This window comes from Takifugu flavidus, chromosome 1, assembly GCF_003711565.1.
Source record: "Takifugu flavidus isolate HTHZ2018 chromosome 1, ASM371156v2, whole genome shotgun sequence".
In the NCBI taxonomy this organism is placed as follows: Eukaryota; Metazoa; Chordata; class Actinopteri; order Tetraodontiformes; family Tetraodontidae; genus Takifugu; species Takifugu flavidus.
Window position 1 is genome coordinate 26440073 of NC_079520.1, and position 19255 is coordinate 26459327.

General features: G+C 47.4%; 4 protein-coding genes across 10 annotated transcripts; 1 reads left to right on the plus strand and 3 right to left on the minus strand.

Annotated features, from left to right (window-relative positions):
• Positions 1-476: 476 nt before the first annotated feature.
• snx11 (sorting nexin 11) lies at positions 477-3883 on the minus strand. 2 transcript variants are annotated; one of them, XM_057052172.1, is made up of 7 exons: positions 3686-3883; positions 3055-3091; positions 2857-2943; positions 2363-2463; positions 2113-2208; positions 1813-2037; positions 477-1731 (listed from the first exon to the last, which is right to left on the minus strand). In XM_057052172.1, the coding sequence occupies exons 2-7, from the start codon at positions 3073-3075 to the stop codon at positions 690-692; spliced, it is 1572 nt and encodes a 523-aa protein (XP_056908152.1). In that variant the 5' UTR covers positions 3076-3091; positions 3686-3883; the 3' UTR covers positions 477-689. The 2 variants fall into 2 exon arrangements, with proteins under 2 accessions (XP_056908152.1, XP_056908159.1); XM_057052179.1 differs by lacking the exons at positions 3055-3091; positions 3686-3883 and having other exon boundaries at positions 2857-2964.
• On the plus strand, positions 3188-7177 carry cbx1b (chromobox homolog 1b (HP1 beta homolog Drosophila)). Of its 2 annotated transcripts, none has more exons than XM_057052444.1 (6): positions 3188-3421; positions 5401-5481; positions 5634-5790; positions 5870-6023; positions 6170-6264; positions 6339-7177. In XM_057052444.1, the coding sequence occupies exons 2-6, from the start codon at positions 5427-5429 to the stop codon at positions 6478-6480; spliced, it is 603 nt and encodes a 200-aa protein (XP_056908424.1). In that variant the 5' UTR covers positions 3188-3421; positions 5401-5426; the 3' UTR covers positions 6481-7177. The 2 variants fall into 2 exon arrangements, with proteins under 2 accessions (XP_056908424.1, XP_056908415.1); XM_057052435.1 differs by lacking the exon at positions 3188-3421 and adding an exon at positions 4307-4576.
• Positions 7178-7248: 71 nt separating this feature from the next.
• On the minus strand, positions 7249-14295 carry nfe2l1b (nfe2 like bZIP transcription factor 1b). Of its 5 annotated transcripts, none has more exons than XM_057052118.1 (6): positions 14088-14295; positions 12282-13088; positions 11612-11800; positions 11269-11358; positions 11010-11162; positions 7249-10774 (listed from the first exon to the last, which is right to left on the minus strand). In XM_057052118.1, the coding sequence occupies exons 2-6, from the start codon at positions 12837-12839 to the stop codon at positions 9395-9397; spliced, it is 2370 nt and encodes a 789-aa protein (XP_056908098.1). In that variant the 5' UTR covers positions 12840-13088; positions 14088-14295; the 3' UTR covers positions 7249-9394. The 5 variants fall into 5 exon arrangements, with proteins under 5 accessions (XP_056908098.1, XP_056908064.1, XP_056908081.1 ...); XM_057052084.1 differs by having other exon boundaries at positions 11612-11833; XM_057052101.1 differs by lacking the exon at positions 14088-14295 and adding an exon at positions 13439-13667 and having other exon boundaries at positions 11612-11833.
• A 291-nt stretch (positions 14296-14586) lies between these two features.
• Positions 14587-18485, minus strand: cdk5rap3 (CDK5 regulatory subunit associated protein 3). The gene is made up of 14 exons (XM_057052203.1): positions 18330-18485; positions 18045-18090; positions 17783-17914; positions 17568-17668; positions 17394-17442; positions 17013-17191; positions 16734-16870; positions 16462-16606; positions 16236-16343; positions 15957-16029; positions 15730-15818; positions 15172-15377; positions 14921-15092; positions 14587-14721 (listed from the first exon to the last, which is right to left on the minus strand). Exons 1-14 carry the CDS (start codon positions 18333-18335, stop codon positions 14656-14658), a joined length of 1509 nt encoding a protein of 502 aa, XP_056908183.1. The 5' UTR covers positions 18336-18485; the 3' UTR covers positions 14587-14655.
• Between the last annotated feature and the right edge of the window lie 770 nt (positions 18486-19255).

Here is a 19255-nt window from a genome sequence, read left to right on the forward strand (position 1 = left end):
TTTCATTAAAAAATGCACCAAAAGTCGTGCATTTTAGCAGGTGAGGTTATATTTAAATAAGGAGGCAGCACAAATACAGCACGTTACCATTTAGTATTAAAGTGTAAAACCTGCATGATTCTGCTGGCTTTTAGCCATCATTTTCTCAAAAACCCAAACTGTTTGCTACAATTGTCTTTTTTTGGGCAGGAATTCCACCATCAGCCCCTCTCTAAAGAGACATTTTGAATTGTAATTTGCACATTTCAAAACCTGATCATCTCTAATCATTTTCTCTCAGTTCAATAAGTTTTTAATCGTTCTCTTGATTTTCAGGACCAACAAAGAAACAAACCTTAAAGCCTGAATTATTTAACATGGGAAAACTGACGTGTTTGACGTGTTTTTATTAGTGTAAATAAAAGAACTCATCCTTGTGTACCTGAGCGCCCCCTGCTGTTCAAATGAGGTTAAAGGAAACCACAGTAACCAACGTGAAAAGTGTAACGTAAAATTTTAATTTAAAGGTCAGTCTTGCTACATGTGACAAAAATATTAAATCCAACTCTTAAAGTCAACGTATTTTCCAGTACTGCCAGTATGTGAAATGGAACTCTAATCTGGTCTTTTTCTATTTTACTCTGTGCAAGTGAGCAAAATGTGTCAGATGGACAACATTTCCCATGATTCATCTCTCTGGCTGCTCCACCTCAGGAGTTCCCAGGAGAGCAGCTGGTCTCTATGATGCTGAAGTCACTGTTTTCAGTCAGATCCGCGCCCGCCGCCGGCGAGTTCACCGACTCGCCCAGGTCGGAGGCGTTGGTCTTGGACTGCAGCTCTCGAACCTGTAGGACGTCCTGCGGCGTGGAAGCGTGCTCCGTTTCCTGGGGACATCCATTCAAGTGCAGATCTATAATGTTCCTGATGGAGTCATCGGCCGTCCAGAGAGGCATCTCCTCGCCGGATGTCTTCAGGTAGCATTTGTCGTCTTCGTTCACGTCCTCCGCCTCGTCACAGGCGCTTTCTTCATCGCTGACCTTGATGATGCTCTCGTTAGAAGAGAGGACCGACTGTCCGTCCTCGTCCTCGTCCGCTTCCTCATCAGCTTCCTCATCAGCTTCCCTTTGGTCCACGTGGGCGTCCTTGCTCCTGTCCAGTGGCGGCGCGCCGTCAACATCGATCTCCGGCTTAATCGGTGTCTCGACGAGCTCGGGTTCTTTTTCCTCCTCGGAGTTCTTGACCTCTGCGACCCGCTCCAGAACCAAAACCTGCTTCTCGGTGCCGTCGTCTCTGTCTAAATCTGAATCTGGCGGAGAGCTTTCCTCCTCCTCTCTCAGAGGCTCCGGCTGCTCCTCCGGGTCTGAAGGAACAACGGTCTCTTCTTCTGGATTTAGCGTGACGCTCTCCTCCAGCTCGCAGTCGTCCTCAAAACCGGGCCCCGCGGCGGAGTGAACCTCGACCGGGGTCTGAATCTGACAGCTCCGGTGCCAGCTCTGGTCTCCAAGGCCGGGACTCTGAGGCTGGACCGGGTTGTCGCCCAGGAAGAAGCTGACTTCTGCGGCACCACATTCCTCCAGCACGGCCTCCAGCTGGTTGTTCTTCTGGAGGACCCTTATCAAGCCTTTCTCCTTGAGCTGCGACCCGTCTCTGGACGCAGGATGGAACAGTTCTACGTGGTCAGAGTCTGCGCCCGGCAGGAGATCGGGCCTGAAAACCTCTTCAGCTGGTAGGGAGGGTTGATGAGGAACTGGGCTGGAGAAGAGAGGATGGAGAAAACCAGTTTCTGAAGAGCAACATTAAAGACTGACAATTCTGAGTTCACGCCTGTGGTACCTCTCCATGGACTCGTACGAAACGGCCAAGCTGGACTCCTTGGTGGGTTCATCCTCCTGAGCCTGAGCTAAACCCTGATTGGACGAGGCGTAGGTAAGGATGGCGTCCGTCACGGTGTAGGGGGTGTGGCCCTGCACGCAGTCCAGGATGTGGCCCACGGGCAGCTGCGTCTGCAGGAAGAGGTGGAGCTGGCTGTCTGAGAGACAGACTGTCATGTGCAGGACTCTGGGGGGGGGGGACAAACAACCGTTACGATTGTGAGACGGCTGGAAAACCAGCAGAAGAAAGGCCCAAACCGACTTGTCTAAAAAGGCCTGGAGTCCTTTCCTCCTCCCCTCCAGGAAGTCCTCGTTGCTGAAGTAGAAGAGGGATTTTGCTGGGAGGTCTGGGACTGGCCTGGAAGACCAAAGACACCAGTCATGTGTGTGTGTGAGGTGTGTAAACGACGCAAACCCCACATAAAGGAAGTGGGTTTTGATCTTTGCCGTGATGTCATCGTCTGTTGGTGTGAAGGCCTGAGTCTTTAGCAGCTCGTTCTCTCTCTACTTACACCAAACCAGCATTTTTCTGGAGCTGCTTCTTCAGCCAGGAGAACTCGCTGTAGCGGCGACGCACGCACGACGTCTTGGCCGTGAAGGCTTTGCTGTTGGTCTGGGGGGGGGGGGTAGAGAAATGCACAAATCAGAGCCACCAAAAGGTCAATGCCTCCATTTCAAGAGCAGCAACATTAGCTCATATCATATGATTGTTGAGTTTCAAAAACAGGTACTGGAGCATCAGCCCCCGCTTGAATGTGCTTATTTCTGGCTATTTGACTTCACGCATTAGCAGCTGATCACATGGTCGTGAGCAGTTTCACCAGTCGACACACTCAGGAATGGAGAATTTCTGCTGACACAGCATGAACGAACCGCGGTCACTTCCCCAACATCGTCAGGACCTTCCTGTTTGACTCCGCTGGCGTCCGAATCGCAGACGTTGCTCCCTAATAAAAGCGGCTCCTAAACCGACCCGACGTGTCGTCATTTCAGTGCCGATACTCACGTGAAGGAATATTTTATAATCCACGTGTGAATTCCACGAGCCCTCGTTTTGAACTCGGGGATCTTGGACCCGCACGGCGATAAATTCCTGAGCAACAGAAACCACCATAAATCTGCGTTCATATAGGGAGAAACTTTGGAATCTTGATTTGATATCAGGGGCTTTTCTGAACGTGGGGGGGGGGGGGGGGGTACTTACATCCTCTTGGTTGCTGATCATGTTCCCCAGCGCCGCACTGAAAGAGATGGAATCACCAATTAGGAGAGCAGTTAATGAGCAAATAATCCATTTCCTCCTTGACGTCATGAGCTGACGATTCACATGCGCCGCGTGACAATATGGGAAGGTGTCACATGACTTTTGTATCTAGCTTTGATCTGTGAACCGGCCAACTTATTGTATCCAATGAATCCAGTGCTTTGGAAATCAGCTGAGGTCGATTCGTAACGCATCGAGACAAAAGACGGGGAAGAGATCGATATTAACCCAAACCAGTGGATCGGCCCAGTGTCGGAATAAATTATGAATCGATGAGATGATTGCCAAGCAACTTTGGCCACCGAAGGTGATTTCTTGATCTACAACAGGTTCACCCAAAGTTACCAGTTCCACAACTCCATTCTGACTTAAAGAACGCTAATGTTTAAGTAAAAAACAACAGAACAAGAACGAGTTTAACCGTAACCGCGTGCGGATATATAATGAACATAAAACAGAAAAGCGAATGATGGAATATCTAGAGATATTTTACTTTTGTCTCGACGAGAAATAGAATAATGCGAACCGCAGGTTGCATTAGCCAGATGCTAATCCGTGATAGAGTTCTTACTTTCTTCGAGCTATTGTTTCCCGTTGGGGTGGTTTCCAGCTGGGCGCAGTCGACCCTTTCTGGCTTGACTATTTTGTGGTTTTATTTGTCTGCCAATCCCTCGAAAAGAGAAGCTTGTTTTCCTCCAGAACACCTCCTATCTCCATTTCGCAAGTCACAAGCGCCCATACGTCACGCCGTAGCCCACCTGCTTCCGGGCGTGCGTGCGTAGGCGGAAGTAATGGCGGAAGAGGCGTGGCAAACAAATTTCCACAATAGTAAAATACCTTCTATATGTTTTTGACACACCAAATTGAACCCGGGAAATTATTAATAAGCGCTAAAATTCACATTTCTTCCAGGTCAGGCGGTTTCGGATACGTTACAAAATAAAAATCACTATATTATATAGTCAGGAGACGAAACTCTGACAATAAAATCTATATGATTATCCACGTTCATTTAAAATCATTTTCGTATTTATTTTTTTTTAAGAATCGGCGTAATCCATTGAAGAATGAATATAAAGATGTATATGCTTCACGATTATGAATGTATATGCGTTGTTATTATTACCTGCTTTAACGTCCTTGTACTGAGCCCGTGCCAGCGATCTACAAATCACGGACCCGCCGCGCGAGGGGGTCCATCCCGTAGCTGAGTAAATCCAGGTGATTTAGAAATCAGTGCGGCCATTTCTCGCGCTCCACCGGAGCGGCGGACGTTTTTCCCCCCTCTTCTTCATACCAGACGAAGGGGCGGAAACTATACATTTCACTGCAACCTAGCGGATCCAAAACCCCGGTCCCAAAATCGAGACAGGCAGCGGCGTTTAAACTCTTTGATTGCGATACAACGGGTTGTCTTATTTCTGCCCGCGGGGATCTTTAGAAATTAAATTGTAAATAAACGGTGAGTTAAATTTCTGTCTTCTCTACCCCCTCCTGCCGTGTTGTTTCGGTAGCGCCCGTGCGCGGCTGTAATGCTAGCTAGCTGGAAACGCGTATTTTCAATGGAGAATGAAAAACATCGCAGCGCTCGGGGGTTATTGTCCCACTTAATGCAGATGTCCAGCGCTGTATGCGAATAGATCTGGTCAACAAGCAGCCAGACAGCCCGGATCATTAACACGAGTTGCAGGAACGAGAGCAATATGGAGGAGACATCAGCTAGCTGCAACCGAGGGTCTCTTTGGGGGCTTTGTCGCGTCGTTTTTTGCTTCGTACCTCTGGTTAAAGGTCGGAAACACAATGGCCCTGCGCTAATCAAAGCAGTTGTGTTTTACCTGACGGCGAGGCTCATTTGATGGCTGATGTGATTTTATGGCTGATTTGTGTTGGTCACCCTCCGCGTACCGCCTGTGCAACGTTCATTCTGCGACGCGCTGCAAAGCTGCTGTGCACAGATGTTGAGGCTGACACTTCACAACACACCCAGGCTGTCTCAGCTGTCATATCCAGTAAAATGTGACAATTCATGGATTAAATCAGTTGTCCCTATTAAAAAAAAAAGCCCAATTTCCACACCCAGCGAGTCTTAAGATACATGACAACTGGAGGCATTGCTGATTAGACCCCCACTGCAATCATAACTACAGATAAAAAGCACAAATAACAAATCTACATACACATCCCAGGCCTTAAATGACTGTTAATCCACATTGCCCCCCGATGTTGCCCGTGTATCTTCTCATTAAATCCTGTCCTCTAATGCTGTCCTCTATTGACGTTGACCAGGAACCTGCTGGTCCTGGGTCCACCTGATGAGTATGAGCCAGACTACAGAATCCTCTAACGATGGCCCCACCGTGTCAGAAGGTGTAACACACACACATTTCATTTTTATAAACAGCTGAAGTTAAAATGCTTCCAAAGGAAAGTGACTATTGACGCCTGTTGCTAAATGAAAGATTTCAGTTTCAAGTCTGGCGACAGTTTCAGGGCGGTCAACGGTCTGTCTGACCCCACAGAGACCACCAAGATGACATCGGCCGAGAAGGAAAAGAAGCCAGATGATGTGCCGGAGGAGGAGGAGGAAGAGGAAGAATACGTGGTGGAAAAGGTGCTGAACCGACGAGTGGTGAAAGGGAGAGTGGAGTATCTTCTCAAGTGGAAAGGCTTCTCCGAGTGAGTCTTTTAGCCGCCGCCTGATCCGATTCCACTCCCGAGAACGACGTTTCAATGCAGTGATGATCTTCTGTTGCAGCGAAGACAACACGTGGGAGCCGGAGGACAACCTGGACTGTCCGGATTTGATCGCAGAGTTCCTGCAGTCGCAGAAATCGGCGCAAGAAGGAAAGAGGAAGGCGGGCGGAGAGGTGGAAGGAGAAGAAAGTAAAGCGAAGAAGAAAAAGGATGACGTAAGATCCGGGATGATGATGGCGGTCACCTTAGAAATCCACCGGCGTTCCCGGGCCGCCACATTAAAGAACACCCTCGTAGTTCCTCTGGGTTGTGGTGAAGACCAGGCCTCCTTTGATAGGTTCTCATGTTTGTGTTCCCTCAGCCGGAGAAGCTGAGGGGCTTCGCTCGGGGGCTGGTTCCAGAGAGGATCATCGGTGCCACAGATTCCACAGGAGAACTCATGTTCCTCATGAAATGGTTTGTTGACGCAGCACGACTTTCGTGTGGAAGCTGCCTGAATTTGAGGTTTTTGCTTTTTTGGCTCCGTGCAGGAAAAATTCAGACGAAGCCGACTTGGTGCCGGCGAAGGAGGCCAACGTCAAGTGTCCGCAGGTGGTCATCTCCTTCTACGAAGAGAGGCTCACCTGGCACTCGTATCCCACCGAGGACGAGAAGAAGGACGACAAAAACTAACACCGGGAGGGGGGAGGGCAGAGCAGTTTTGAACTCCATTGTACTTTCAAGAGGAAGGAGGGGGGGTCGGGGGGGGCAGAAAGACAAGCAAGACACCACGGGACATATATTAGCATCTCGGTGTAGTATCGTTTCATTCTGCGTTTATCTGGATATGTAACGTAACTGTGTATATAAGCTTCTGGAAACATCCACCGGTGTTCATTTCCCGTATCCTCTCGATAAATCACGAACAGGCGCCGTTTCCACTGCGGGAGTTTGGACGCTGGAGACGGGAACTTTACAGGAAACATTGGTCTCACTCCTCCTGATGGGGCGTGTCTCCAAGAGGCCCCGCCCAGGAGATCTCAGGGGGCGTGTCCAATGTCCTCCACGCCCCTAAAATTCCCGGCAGTGGAAACGCGCCCAGCGAGGTTCCTGCCGTCGTTTGGGCATCTCGCTATGAGACCGTATCAGTGAGGTGATGTTTTATATCATCAGTGTGCCTTTTTATTTGGTTTTATACTTGATTGGTTAGTGCTTTTGGGGACAAAGCCATCTCAAAAGCTTCCTTAGGAGCCGTTTGGTGTACGTGATAAGCTTTTTTTTTCTTTTTCTCCACATCAGTGATTCATTTTGTCATCTGTAATCTTTGTAGTGTTTTTCATTACCTTGTCTTGCTTGTCGGTTTTGGAGAATAAACCACTTTTTTTTGTTAGCATTTTTGTCCCAGTGACTGGCCGACTGGGCCCAAACCGACCGTCGGGGAAGACGAGCGCTCGAAACGAGTCGGGTCAAAATAAAAACACTTTATTAATTGATAAAAACAATTTTTGATTGCCAAAAACCCCCAAAACTGAGGGAACTACATCCAAACTCAAAGCGGAGGGTGAGACCGTTTAAATGGGGACATTTAACAAACTACAGAAAGTCGTGACGGAACACAAACAAGAAAATATTTACATGAGACAGACAAAAAAAAGTGCACTAAGTTAGCAGTCCTAAACAGTTGGTGTGGCGCTTGGAAGTGAGGGTCGACCAGTTTCATGCCTGAATTATGCCACAGAATGAGAACTTTTCTTTATTTTGGACATCACTTGTTCTGCTGTTACCATATTTAAACATGACAGCTGTCGCTGCTGCAACCTTTTTTTTTTTTCTTTTCTTTTTTTAAATTTCTTAAAGTTTTCAAACGTTGGACTGCGAGCCGACGAACCTCCATCACGACAGACGAGTAATAGCACTTCTACTTTGAGAACGCGGTTGCTCCAGCTCTCAAGAAAAAAGGTTGAACGTGAGGGTGAGGAGAACCAGGAAATAAAGGCATTTCTATTCAAAGTGGCCACAACACACACGTCACATGTCGGGCATCCCGCTAACTTCAAGTTGTGTCACAACGAGGCTCACTTTGTTACCAGCACACAAAAACACAGGACTCCCAGTAAAGCCAGTTGAACCTCAGTTTTACAGCAGTTAAAACTCCCTGTTGCCAGGCGCGCTCCTTCAGAAGGAAACATCTAGAGTGGAACTGTGGACCAGCCAAGGCCTCCTTTACGCCCGGCGTCGGAGCGCGCGCGTCTGACGGGATCTGCGCGCCCACTTCCACGCCGTCCTCCTCTTCCCCGAACCAAAACAACACACGTCTTCTCCGTGTGCCACAGGAAGGAGAGCAACGAAGGGAGGGGGGGAAAGACGAGCGGAGACGTGTGGATGCAGTCGTTTTAAATATGGGTGTGGAGGGTTGTCACCTTAAAACCAGGCGTAAAGGGGGCGACCGGGTGGTTCCCGGAGCTCCCGGTCCTGGCGGAATCCTCCATTATTGTAATGATTACTGGCTGTGTGAAGCTTCCGAACAGAGGAAACACGGTGCGGACGTGGACAGACAGCTGATGTGGTGAGATCTATACCCTTGCTTATACTACAGATTATGAACGGTTAATTAGAGCTCCTGCATCTGACCCTGCAGCAAAGAAACAGCCAGAGACACAGCAAATTGCAGATAGCCAAGCCTTTTTAAAGACAAATTACAGTGCTATGCATAATTTAGAAGAAGGTCGGTACATTTAGCGATGCAGTGTGCCTCCTCGTTTAAACAGCCGTCCGCTCCCCCTTTCGGGACGTCACTTCCAGGCCCCCTTTTAGCAGCGGGCGGCCCAGCAACACTCAGCCTCCGACTCCTCCTCCGCTCGACCTGCGTTATCTCAAACCCGATCGTCCGAGGGCCATTTGATCCTAAATGAAACCTGACTCAAACATCCAGAGTTTCCCCGTCCAACCCTACAGGATTAAAGTGCAGCGTTCAGATGTTTTCCCAATGGCGCCATCCTCACCGCCACCACAACCTCCGGTTAGTATGGCTGTTAACGGCACCTTAAACAGACTTCCTTTTACCTTTGGTAACCCAACTCTCGACCAGTCCTTTTCAAAAGATATGCAAGTTAAGTGACTATGGAAACCCCTTAAAGTCTCTAGGATGGGATGTGATCTGATAGTCCTTGAAAGCCTTCAGTGCATAGGTGCTCCAAACATTCTCGGCGGCAGTTCTCTCTCTCCCACTCGGTGATTTTGGGCCTTTTTCCCGCTACGAATCGTCTCCGTCCTCAGTGGTATGGCGCAAAAAGGATCAAGAGCTGCTAAAATTTTTTCTAATAGCTCACATCGTGTCCTTTTATCTCCCTCCTCTCCTTGCTTATCGTTTCCCCTGTCTATATAATGACATGACAGTACTGAAAATGTAGAGCTACTTCTGCTTCAAAGGTGTTTCTGGGAAAATAATGCAGGACCAGAAGGAAAAGGGAGAAACTGATGCAGGAAGAGCAGTCAATAACGCCGTTTTCTACTCACCAGAATCTTCTTAAAGGAAAAAAAGGACACCTCTCTTGCATCTCTCTTACGGATTTAGCAATAGTTATAGGATTAACAATAGCCCCGCCCCTCACTTCTTTTTGTCCTTTTGTTTCTTCTCAGGCTTTCGGTTCTGCTCGGCCGCCGCCATGCTGCGCGGCATGATCAGCACGCTGCCGTCGGCGCTGTACTGGAGGGAGTACTCGCTGGGAGGATAGGGCCGGCCCTCCTCGTCCCGGAGCTGAGTGAACACCTCCTGGTACAGGCTCTGCATCTTCTGTTTGGTCTGCCGGATGGAACGGATGAACTCCATCTTCTCCTTCAGCAGACGGGCCTTGTCGCGCCGCAACTCCTGGACGCCCTGCTCCAGCTTTATGATGGTGTCCAGCTTGCGCTTGCGGCAGTTCTGGGCCGCCAGCTTGTTCTTGCCGCGCCTGCGGATGTCGCGGATGAGGGCCAGCTGGGCTTCGCTCAGGTGGTGCTTCGCCAGGAGCTCGTTGAACTCTTCCACGGGCAGGTTGATGATCTTGTCGTTGGAGAAAGGGATCTTCATGGCGCGGGCTCGGCGCTCGTCGCGGCTGGCGTGCTTGTCGAGGAGGTCCGCGTGAGGCTGAAGCTTGGAGTGCTGTTTCTCTCGGGCCGTCTTCTTCCCAGAGGGAACGGGGAGGTCCGGATGCTCGGAGAACGCGGAGGAAAGCGGCAGGTTGTAAGTGTGATTGTGGCTGATGTCATCGAGCTGAGGGAGGCCGTGGAACTGGGAGGGGTCCTGATAGCTCATACGGCAGAGCTTGCTGTACCCAGGCTGGTGGCCCCCGACGGCTCCCTCCTCCGTCTCCGCGGTGGCCACCTCGGAATCAGTGCTGTAGCCCACTGCGCCCTCCTCGGAGAAGGTGGCAGATGTCGAGGACGAAGAAGCCGCAGAAGAACAGGAGGTCTCGGAACTGCTCGGAGAGGCCGGGCTGTGGCTGGAGTCCAGAGAAAGACCAGAATCCGAGTCGAGCTCATCCTCCAACTGAGAAGCCTGAGCCTGGCTGAAGCCCTCCTCCATGGCTAGGTCCAGTAAGCTGATCTCGTCGAGCATGGACTCTTCCAGGAGGGTGCTGAACGGGTCCGGCAGGATCGGCGTGGACGTTAAGTTGGTGGCCGAACTGTTAATTGGCGACGGGAGAAAGAGCCCCGTCAGGTTAGTGGTTCCAAAAGTGGAGTTGATGTTGCTGGAGTTGCTGGAGGAAATCCTGGGCATCAGGGTTCTGGGGGTGGTGGTGACAGAGCCCAGCTGGGGGCTGAACATCTGGGGGAAGTCCTGGCTGCAGCTGGGGAGGGAGGCCTGGTGAAGGCTGACATCCTGGTTGACTGGTGTTGCACCAGTAGAAAGTTCAAAGTTTCCAGGCGTGTTGGATTCAGATGTTCCATCGGTGCTGTTGACAGTGTTGGGGGTGGCGTTGGGGGATGTACTGTTTACTTCCATTGCCTTCCAATAGAAAGATGGTTTTAGAAAGGAAAAGAGTCGTTTCAACAGGGATAATATAAGGACAGAGGCGATGGTGCCTGGTCATAATGGCCACAACAACGTCATACAGCAGCACGAGCTATTTTTACATCCTCTTCCTTTTCAAAGCACCACGTGAGGTCACTCTACTGATCCTAGCACCATTCTCCATCAGGAAAAACACTCCAGAAGGTGTCTGATTGAAAACACAACGTACCTGCAGCTCCATGATGGCCATGATGTCTTGCCACTGTTGCTCCAAGTCTAACTGTGGTTCAGGAACCAGCTGTGGTGCCAAAGAAAGGCCCTGAGATGTGGACGGAGCTTCTTCATTGGCACTTATTTCAGGGTTGACACCCGGGGCTCGAAACTGATGAAAACCACACAGAATCCCAATAATGGTGGAAGTAGAAGAGTGCACAAGTTCTTGCTTGGTCAACACTGCTGGTACAGCCAAGCCGAACAATTCTTCTCACCTCAGATTCTTCTCCAAATGGGAAAGTAGCCTCCAAAAGTCGTAGACACTCTTGCAGGGACAGTGACGTCTGTGAGCCAATACCTGGGAGCTGGGTAAAAGAAACAGCGTCACCTCAGGCCTCAAGACAAAGCCCTGACACCTGCTCTCCCATTCACCGGCGGAGTGAAAAGAAATAGGTTTTTAATCCCGTCCCTGGCTCTTTTTTTTGCCCTTTAAAGACCTCAGGCAAATACAAACCACATAAAAAACAGGGTCACCTTTTTTGGTCATATTTCCTTTATCAGTTTGAATTCTTTTATTCATGATGGAAAACTCGCAGATGATAAGCCCTGGCCACAGACCTGTTCTGGAATGCTCTCTCCCGTCTCTCCATCCACGGGCTGAGCCGTCTGCAGATTTACTCCGTTCCTCCAGCTCTCCTGTTCCTCATTCCTGTCTTTGCTTTGACATGGGCTGGGCTTCTCCCCCTCATTCTCCTTCTGACGGTTGCTGTAGTTGAACACTTCTCTTCCTGCTCCGAGGTCAATGTCCTGTCGCCACAGGATGTCAATCAAGTCAATGTCCTACAAAAGCATATAGCAACCATTGAAAAATGGTCCTGTGCAGAAGAGAAGTTACTGTAACCACCGCTTGGACTGCATTAATCAAAGCAAGTGTGAGTCATGCATATCTGAACAAAGCTATCATTTGGGGTTTATTTATTGGATGTTGGGAAGAGAAAGCTGTATGTCTACTTTACGGGGGGGGGGGAGTGGCACATCGTGAGGTCAGATGATAAAACACTTGGACACGGAGACTGTCACGTGACCAGAAAGACGTCTTGGTTCATTACAGCACAGAAATATCTTTGTGTCGTCTTTAGCTTCCTGACATCACACCATCATGTGCAAATATCATTCTCTAGTTTCATTTCCTTTCCAAAACAAACCAAACAAACAGGAGCAGTCGATTCCAAACAGGAACAACGGAAGCTGCACTTCTGTTTTCAGGGTAAAGGTGGGAACGAGTTACCTCCTTGGTAAGGTCATCGTTGCCACCTCTGCTGCCCTGCTCCTCGTTGCCTTCTGGGGCCACAGCTCCCAGGCTGCTGTCCGTGCTGTTCAGGTTGTACGTAGATTCAGGTGCGCCGCTTCCTCCCCTCATGGCCAGGGTAGCGTCAGGGTTGTTAACGTCCTCTAGGCCGGCCCCATTATCCAGGGGGATGCTGGGGCTGGACTGGCTACTCGTGGATACCACAGTTTCAGAGTCACGGTGCACTAGCCAGGTGTTGAGCTCGGTACTCGGCACGGACAGGCGATCCAGCTGGCGGACCTGGTTCAGCAACCGTCGCGTTGCAAAGAAATGATCGAGGTCCACACTTTTTGGATGGATGCCATAGCCGTCCAGCGTGTTGCGTAAGTTATGAAACTGTGTTTGGGTGTAGGCTGAGCTGGGGCCCAGGATGATCTCTCTCAGTGGGGGCAGCTGATTGTTTAGATATGAGTCAACGTCCACTCGCACCCCAATGAGACTCAGAAGGATGGTGAACTGAATCAGGCCCTCTGTGAAGTACTTTTTCAGGTAAAGCATTTCTTTACAAAGAAACAAAGGGTGAAAGTAAAAAAATAAACAAAGGGGGGGGGGGCAGCTACCTTGAATCAGGATCTTTTCATGTATCAATGTCAAGAAAATAAGCTAACAAATATAGAGAGGAGAAAGGGTCTTCACCAGGATTTTGGATACTTAAATCGCATGTGAGAGCTGGGGTCGGGTGTCCGCTTGGAGAGTCCATCCAGCGTTAAAAGCTTTATTCTTCATTAGGTTTGAATCCTCCCAAGCCTGGCAAACATGAAAAACGACAGCTTATTCCTGCAGTCCAATCAATACCAGCCCATCAACAAAGTGTTACAACGTCTTCAGCCTTTTGCTAAACAAGATCTACCCAACTAAATTTGCACCAAACGAGCAGGAGAATAAATCAGGACGAGCCCAGACCAACCCCTCCATCCTCCCCAGAGCTGTGAAGTGATGTCGGGAGGCACCGCTGCTGGAAAGACAGCAGCCCAGAGATGAAGAACCCGGAGCTGTGCGCATCACCCCACCCTTGTCAGGACAAGTTCTTCATGCGGGTGCTGCTGAAGGTGAACGAGCAAGACGAGATCGCTTACTGGGCTGGCGAGAACACGTACCAACGACAGCGTTAGGTAGCGGGCAGGGTCCCTCCCTGCTCTCGCACAGCTGCGCCTATCTTCATCCTTCTGACATTAGCTGTTAGCTATATTGACTTTTTGCTCACTACGGCTGTCGGATATGTCTAAACGCCTGATTAGGTGACAGGAAGTAGCGGGCATTCGTCTTGGGCCACAATAGCAAGTTACTTTGGTATCCGTGTTTACCCTAAAAAGTGACAGGTGCTTGTATTTGGGTTGTAGGACTCTACTTCCGCTATGGCTAACATCAAACAATCTCCCTAGCAACAAGTGGTGAAAAGATGATTGACAGGTCAGGCAGCCATTCACGGCGCTCAAGAGCAGTGACGACATATGACTCCAGCCGTCCAGAGCCAATAGAAATAAGGCGTGAGTTGGGTCGAGAGAAAATGCTAAACTACTACTGGGAATCGAAGGCTATGCTAAGAGCTGAAGCTAGTTGGCCCCTGTTAAGACGATACTTTGAAAAGTATCTGTTACAGTTAAACGTGCCGTTTTATTGTGCAATTACCTTGAGAATATCATACATCATCTGACGTCTATGGCATCGTTAGCTCATCCCACACACCACTTTCATCCACGTTTCGGCTTGCGTATTAAATTAAAAACATGACGATTTCATACTTACGCGTTAATAATCTGCACTTATATCTTCTGCCCTTCCTGTCCAGGGCTATCCAAAAATTGAACGCGAGCTCCGTGTCAGTAAAAGAGCCAAAGTGTTGCCCGATATATCATTATCCTGCCTTTCCCCACCATGACTTGCAAAATTGCTAGCTGGCCCGGCTAGCATAGCAGCACCGCTTGACACCAAAACACGCTTTCACAGTGAGCATGCGTAGAACATTCTAGTGGCAAGCTTTCATCAGCTGACCAAAAACCCCCTCCCGGTAATATGATACAAACGGGTCCAACACGCTCAAAGTTTCAATAAATTTGTTTTGCGTCACCTCAGATTTGTGCGTGTTTCCCTGTAAATAACTCATAGTGTTAGCATACTGTCACTAAATGACAGCATCTCCAAGGAAACTACATATAAAACAGGTTATCGTCAGATTGTGATGTGCAAATCCAGGTGTTTGTCACATTATTAAAATACCAGACAGTAAAAACGCACGTCGAAAATTAAATACCTTTGTTTTTATTCCTCCAAGGAAATGCTGACAAAATTCTGTATTAAACTTAAGAGCTCTTCATTAGACATTAACCCCCATAAGGTTGACAGGTCTTTTGTTGTATCGCTTTGAAATGTCCACTTCAATCTGCAAAAAGAGGCATTCAAAAGCATTAATGATGTGTACTGATTATCACTAAATGATGCCATGCATATACCTTACAATTGTAATGCATTACACACACTAGATAATCATAATATCGGGAAATATGCATAAAAATTTCCCTTTACACTATATGAACTTATACACGAAGCGCTGTACAGTATAAAACTAATTAATTCTTTACCAGTTTCTGGAGTTCCCGGGTGCATCCTGCCAGCAGGTCAATACGAGGCTCCAGCCTGGCCTGCTCCTCCAGGGCTTCCTGCCTCTTCTCCACCATCCTGGTGCCTTTAAGTACCAGAATGTCTGCCTGTTTCATCTTCTGTCTCAGCGCATCTGACACACGTTCAACATACCTATACAACACGTATATGTTTCAGTTCAGTGCATTTTGAAATATGTGTATATGCAAGGAGAATATTTTGATCAGAATACCGTGGCGAGGCCTGGATCATAAAGAGTTGCTGCATTTGATGTGTGGTGAGTCGACCAAGAAGACCTTGTACTTCTGACAGCATCTCCTGAATTTTTTTGCAGGACTGGCTCAGGATGATTGGAGGGGCCAGCTGGAACTGGCTCATAGCTACAACATCTTCCTCCTGTCCCATCTCACTCAAACGCTGAGTTAGGAAAGCTTCCAGCTGCCCGAATACAGAGAAAAACAGTGCCACGTGTTTAGGACAAATCCGAAAGATCATCTAATCCACCATCCACAATATCATCTAATGCATTTTCAACGGCACATTATCAACCAAAATTGTACTGTACGCTTATAAAGTAGTCTTCTTGTTTTCCTACCGTTATCAAAAAGGCAGCACACAGCATTATAAAACAAATGTTACAGAAACTATCTTAACTACTAGGTACGGTGACTAGCGACGCCTGTATTGACTAGATGTGACCACACGGGGGCAGTGAAAACAGTCTTTCTGGTCGAGAATAACATGTCAGGTACAGAAGGGTAATGATGCAGGTTATGCATAACGTTTTTACCTCCGTGAGCTCATCGATGAACTGGCTGCGAGACTGAGGATTCTCCAGCATAGTTAAAGCATCCTCACCCCTCGCTACACCCTCGGGACCTATGAAAAGACACAGGTGATTTTACATTAGATTCATTATTTTTAAAAATATGGGCATCTGATCGTTTGTGAAGCAAAATATGTGAAAAAAACAACAACAAAAAACAAAACAAAACACACACACACAAACACACTTACAGTCTGTGCCTGCATCTACAATTTCAATTTTATCTGGAGGTGCTTCACTGTCTCCCCAGTCGATACCGGCGTCCTGTGCAAAGAGACACAGTTATCGCTCTGTTTGTGCTGTTAACCTTTGAGTGAAATGATTGGATTGGTTTTTAATCTGTCATTGTGTTCGACTTTTAAAAAATAGACCCAACTGAATGGGTCACTTCTACATTTGTTCATTTGTTTATCAAAAGTAGAAAAGGGATGGGAAACACAATGTATAAACCAAATCGGAGTGGCCTTTACCTCTGTGGCAGGTTCCAGACTGATGCCCCAGTCAATTTCATCCTCCACTTTAATAGCTGAAGCAGTATCTTGAGACCCAGAGCTTTTGCCAAAGTCCCCCCAGTCAATCTGATTGATAAGACAATACAAGAGTATTAAGTGGTGAATAGACGCACTAATACATTTGAGCTTTTTCTGTATTCTGAACACAACTGGTTGGTTGGTTTCTTGTGATGATCCAACCCACCGTGTCCTCTGTGATGGCATCAGCAGGTGCCTCCTCAACAACTGGCTTCTCAACAACTGTGGGTGTTTTCCCTGTTCTCCACTCATAAAACGTTGTGTTTCCTCTCTTCTGGACGAATGTTAGCAGGGGCAGGACTCCTTCAGACCTACACAACACATACGTGCCATGTTGTTATTGCTTCAGACGAAACTACATAGGTGAAGCTGTTTTTCAGTTTGTTAGAGCTTCTGAAGGCAGAGAGGTCGATAAAAGCTACAGACAGCGTCACTCACCATCCACAGACAAACTCTGTGAAAGCAGAATAAAGTTGGATTTGTTTTTCTAACTTCATTGCATCTTTTCCAACTCCTTCTAGAACCACAGGCAAGTCTTTGACCAGAGCCTGAATCTCCCGAGTCACGTTGTCTCCCTATGAAATAGAATGAATGACGTTCAGACCGATGCTCTGTGGAGGAACCATTTCTGTCCATCCAGCCAAGAAAGAGATCAGAACAGTTCACATTCTCAGTGCAGGTTGTGGTGCTCTCTGCAGCTGATGTCCATGTACTCACAGTGATGCCGTACTGTTTGCAGGCAGCATAGTAGCGTTCCCTCATGGATGCTGCTGAGCTCTGACACTCAACTTCCCGTCTGCTCAGCTCCTGTTGCAGCTGCTGAACTTTAGCCAGCTGCCTCCTCAGAGCTGGACCTTCGTAGGTCACGTTACGAATCAGCAAACTCGCCAACTCCGCTTTAAAAAAAAAAAACAATTCAGTGATTTTTCTGAAGATAGATGCACATATAGGAACTTCACATTAATGTAAAAAAAGAATAATAATGCAGAAAATACAGCAGCAAATTGTAGTTGCCAGAATTTACATGTCATAGCTTTGGTGTCTTTTTTTTTTTTTTAAATGGAGTGTTGCTTTCTTTTGTTTTTATTTCATACTCACCTAAATAGACATTATCTGTCTCATAAAGGGACACAATGTCTTGCCAATCCTGTAACAGGTACAGAGAACAAAGCTCAAAAATCAGAAATCTATGACAAAAGAAAAACAATACATGTACGTGTTGATGATATGACTTGTGATTTTTGATTTATTTTGCTGTGAGAAACCCGTCACCTTCATCCTCTGAGAGGAGTATCTGCCAAAGATGTTCTTGGAGGAGGATTCAGTGCCCTTTAGGATCTCTACAATTCTCAAGCAGTGGAAGTAGTGAATGTCTGTTAATAAAACAATTACATAAGCACACTTGGGAAGCTGTCATGAAATGTGGGACAAGCAAAACAATTATGTTACAATACATGTTATTATAAAGGAGCTTGTAAAGGACCTACAGGAGCCCGAGAGGAGCTGCTTGATCTCTTCATTCTCTGGCATGTCCTGGATGGCAGCATTGATCTTCTCTCTGATATTTTTAACTGCATTCTGCCATTTCAAATTACAGTGGCGTCGATCCACCAGCCAGTCTGCAGACACAAAGTAATTCACTATTAACACCTGTGGACTGGAAACCATTACTAGAGAACATCTGTTGCACTCAAATGAAGGAACTGGACGGATATTTGATGAAATATTTGACTTACATGGATTACTTACCCAAAAGCTTACTGGTCTGTATGTCGATTGGAAGATTTTGAATATTCTGTTGAAGTGAGACAAAACTATTATATTTATTATATTTTCGTCGCACTAACTGTCCAGTTGCTAATAATTGTATTCCTTTTACAGCTACACACAAGGGTACCTTAGCTTTAATTTCCCTGTTTATTATTTCAGAATCAGATTTTCCTGTAAACTGGACTTTTACTGCATGGCAGCTAACAGGCTAACACTAGCTAGCAGACCCTTTCCAAACATTTCAAAGAATAGATTTCAACTTACATCCATCTCGCTTAACTTTAAAAGCAACAAGAAACCTTCAGCAGAGTCTACAGATTCATCACATGGTATTTTTTAAGGTTCAGATCCAAGACTGATCAGATCATCCGTATTCCACTGTTTATGACACGTTAGAAGACGAAGGACCAATGAAAAGCGTCAATGCTGTCTTACCGGAAGGATGGAGCCAATAAAATGTCGCCATACTAGAACTGATCGCTGATTGGTAGAACGCGAACTTCAGGTCGGATGTAGAATTACGTTCAGTCGATAGGGGGCGGTGTCCAACCTTTAAGATCGTGTGCAGTCAGAGAGACGAGTTAGTCGATATTTTTACATTTTTAGGGCCGGAACCAGACTAAATTGCAACTTTTTCCATTTTAAAATTATGTTGGATTTTGTTTTTATTAATTCCTACCTGAAACATTCAAAATCCTATGTTTTACAATCAATCAATCAATCAATCAATCAATCAATCAATCAATCAATCAATCAATCAATCTTTATTTATATAGCGTCTTATACAATCAAAATTGTTTCAAGGCGCTTTCCAGAATCCCAGGGCCTGACCCCAGACAAGCAACAGTGGCAAGGAAAAACTCCCCTTTAACAGGAAGAAACCTTGAGCAGGACCAGGCTCATGTAGGGGGACCCTCCTGCTGATGGCCGGCTGGGTAAAGAGAGAGGAGAGGAGGGAGGACAGGTAGAGGATAGGATAGGTAGGAGAGGAGAGGGGTAGAGGAGAGGAGAGGTAGAGTGAAGGGGAGGTAGAGGAGAGGAGAAGGAGGAGGAGGGGAAAGAGGAGAGGAAAGAAGAGGAGAGGAGAGGAGAGGAGAGGAGAGGAGAGAGAGGAGAGGAGGAGAGGAGAGGAGAGGAGAGAGAGGAGAGGAGAGGAGAGGCACAGAGCACAGAAACACACACAAAAAATA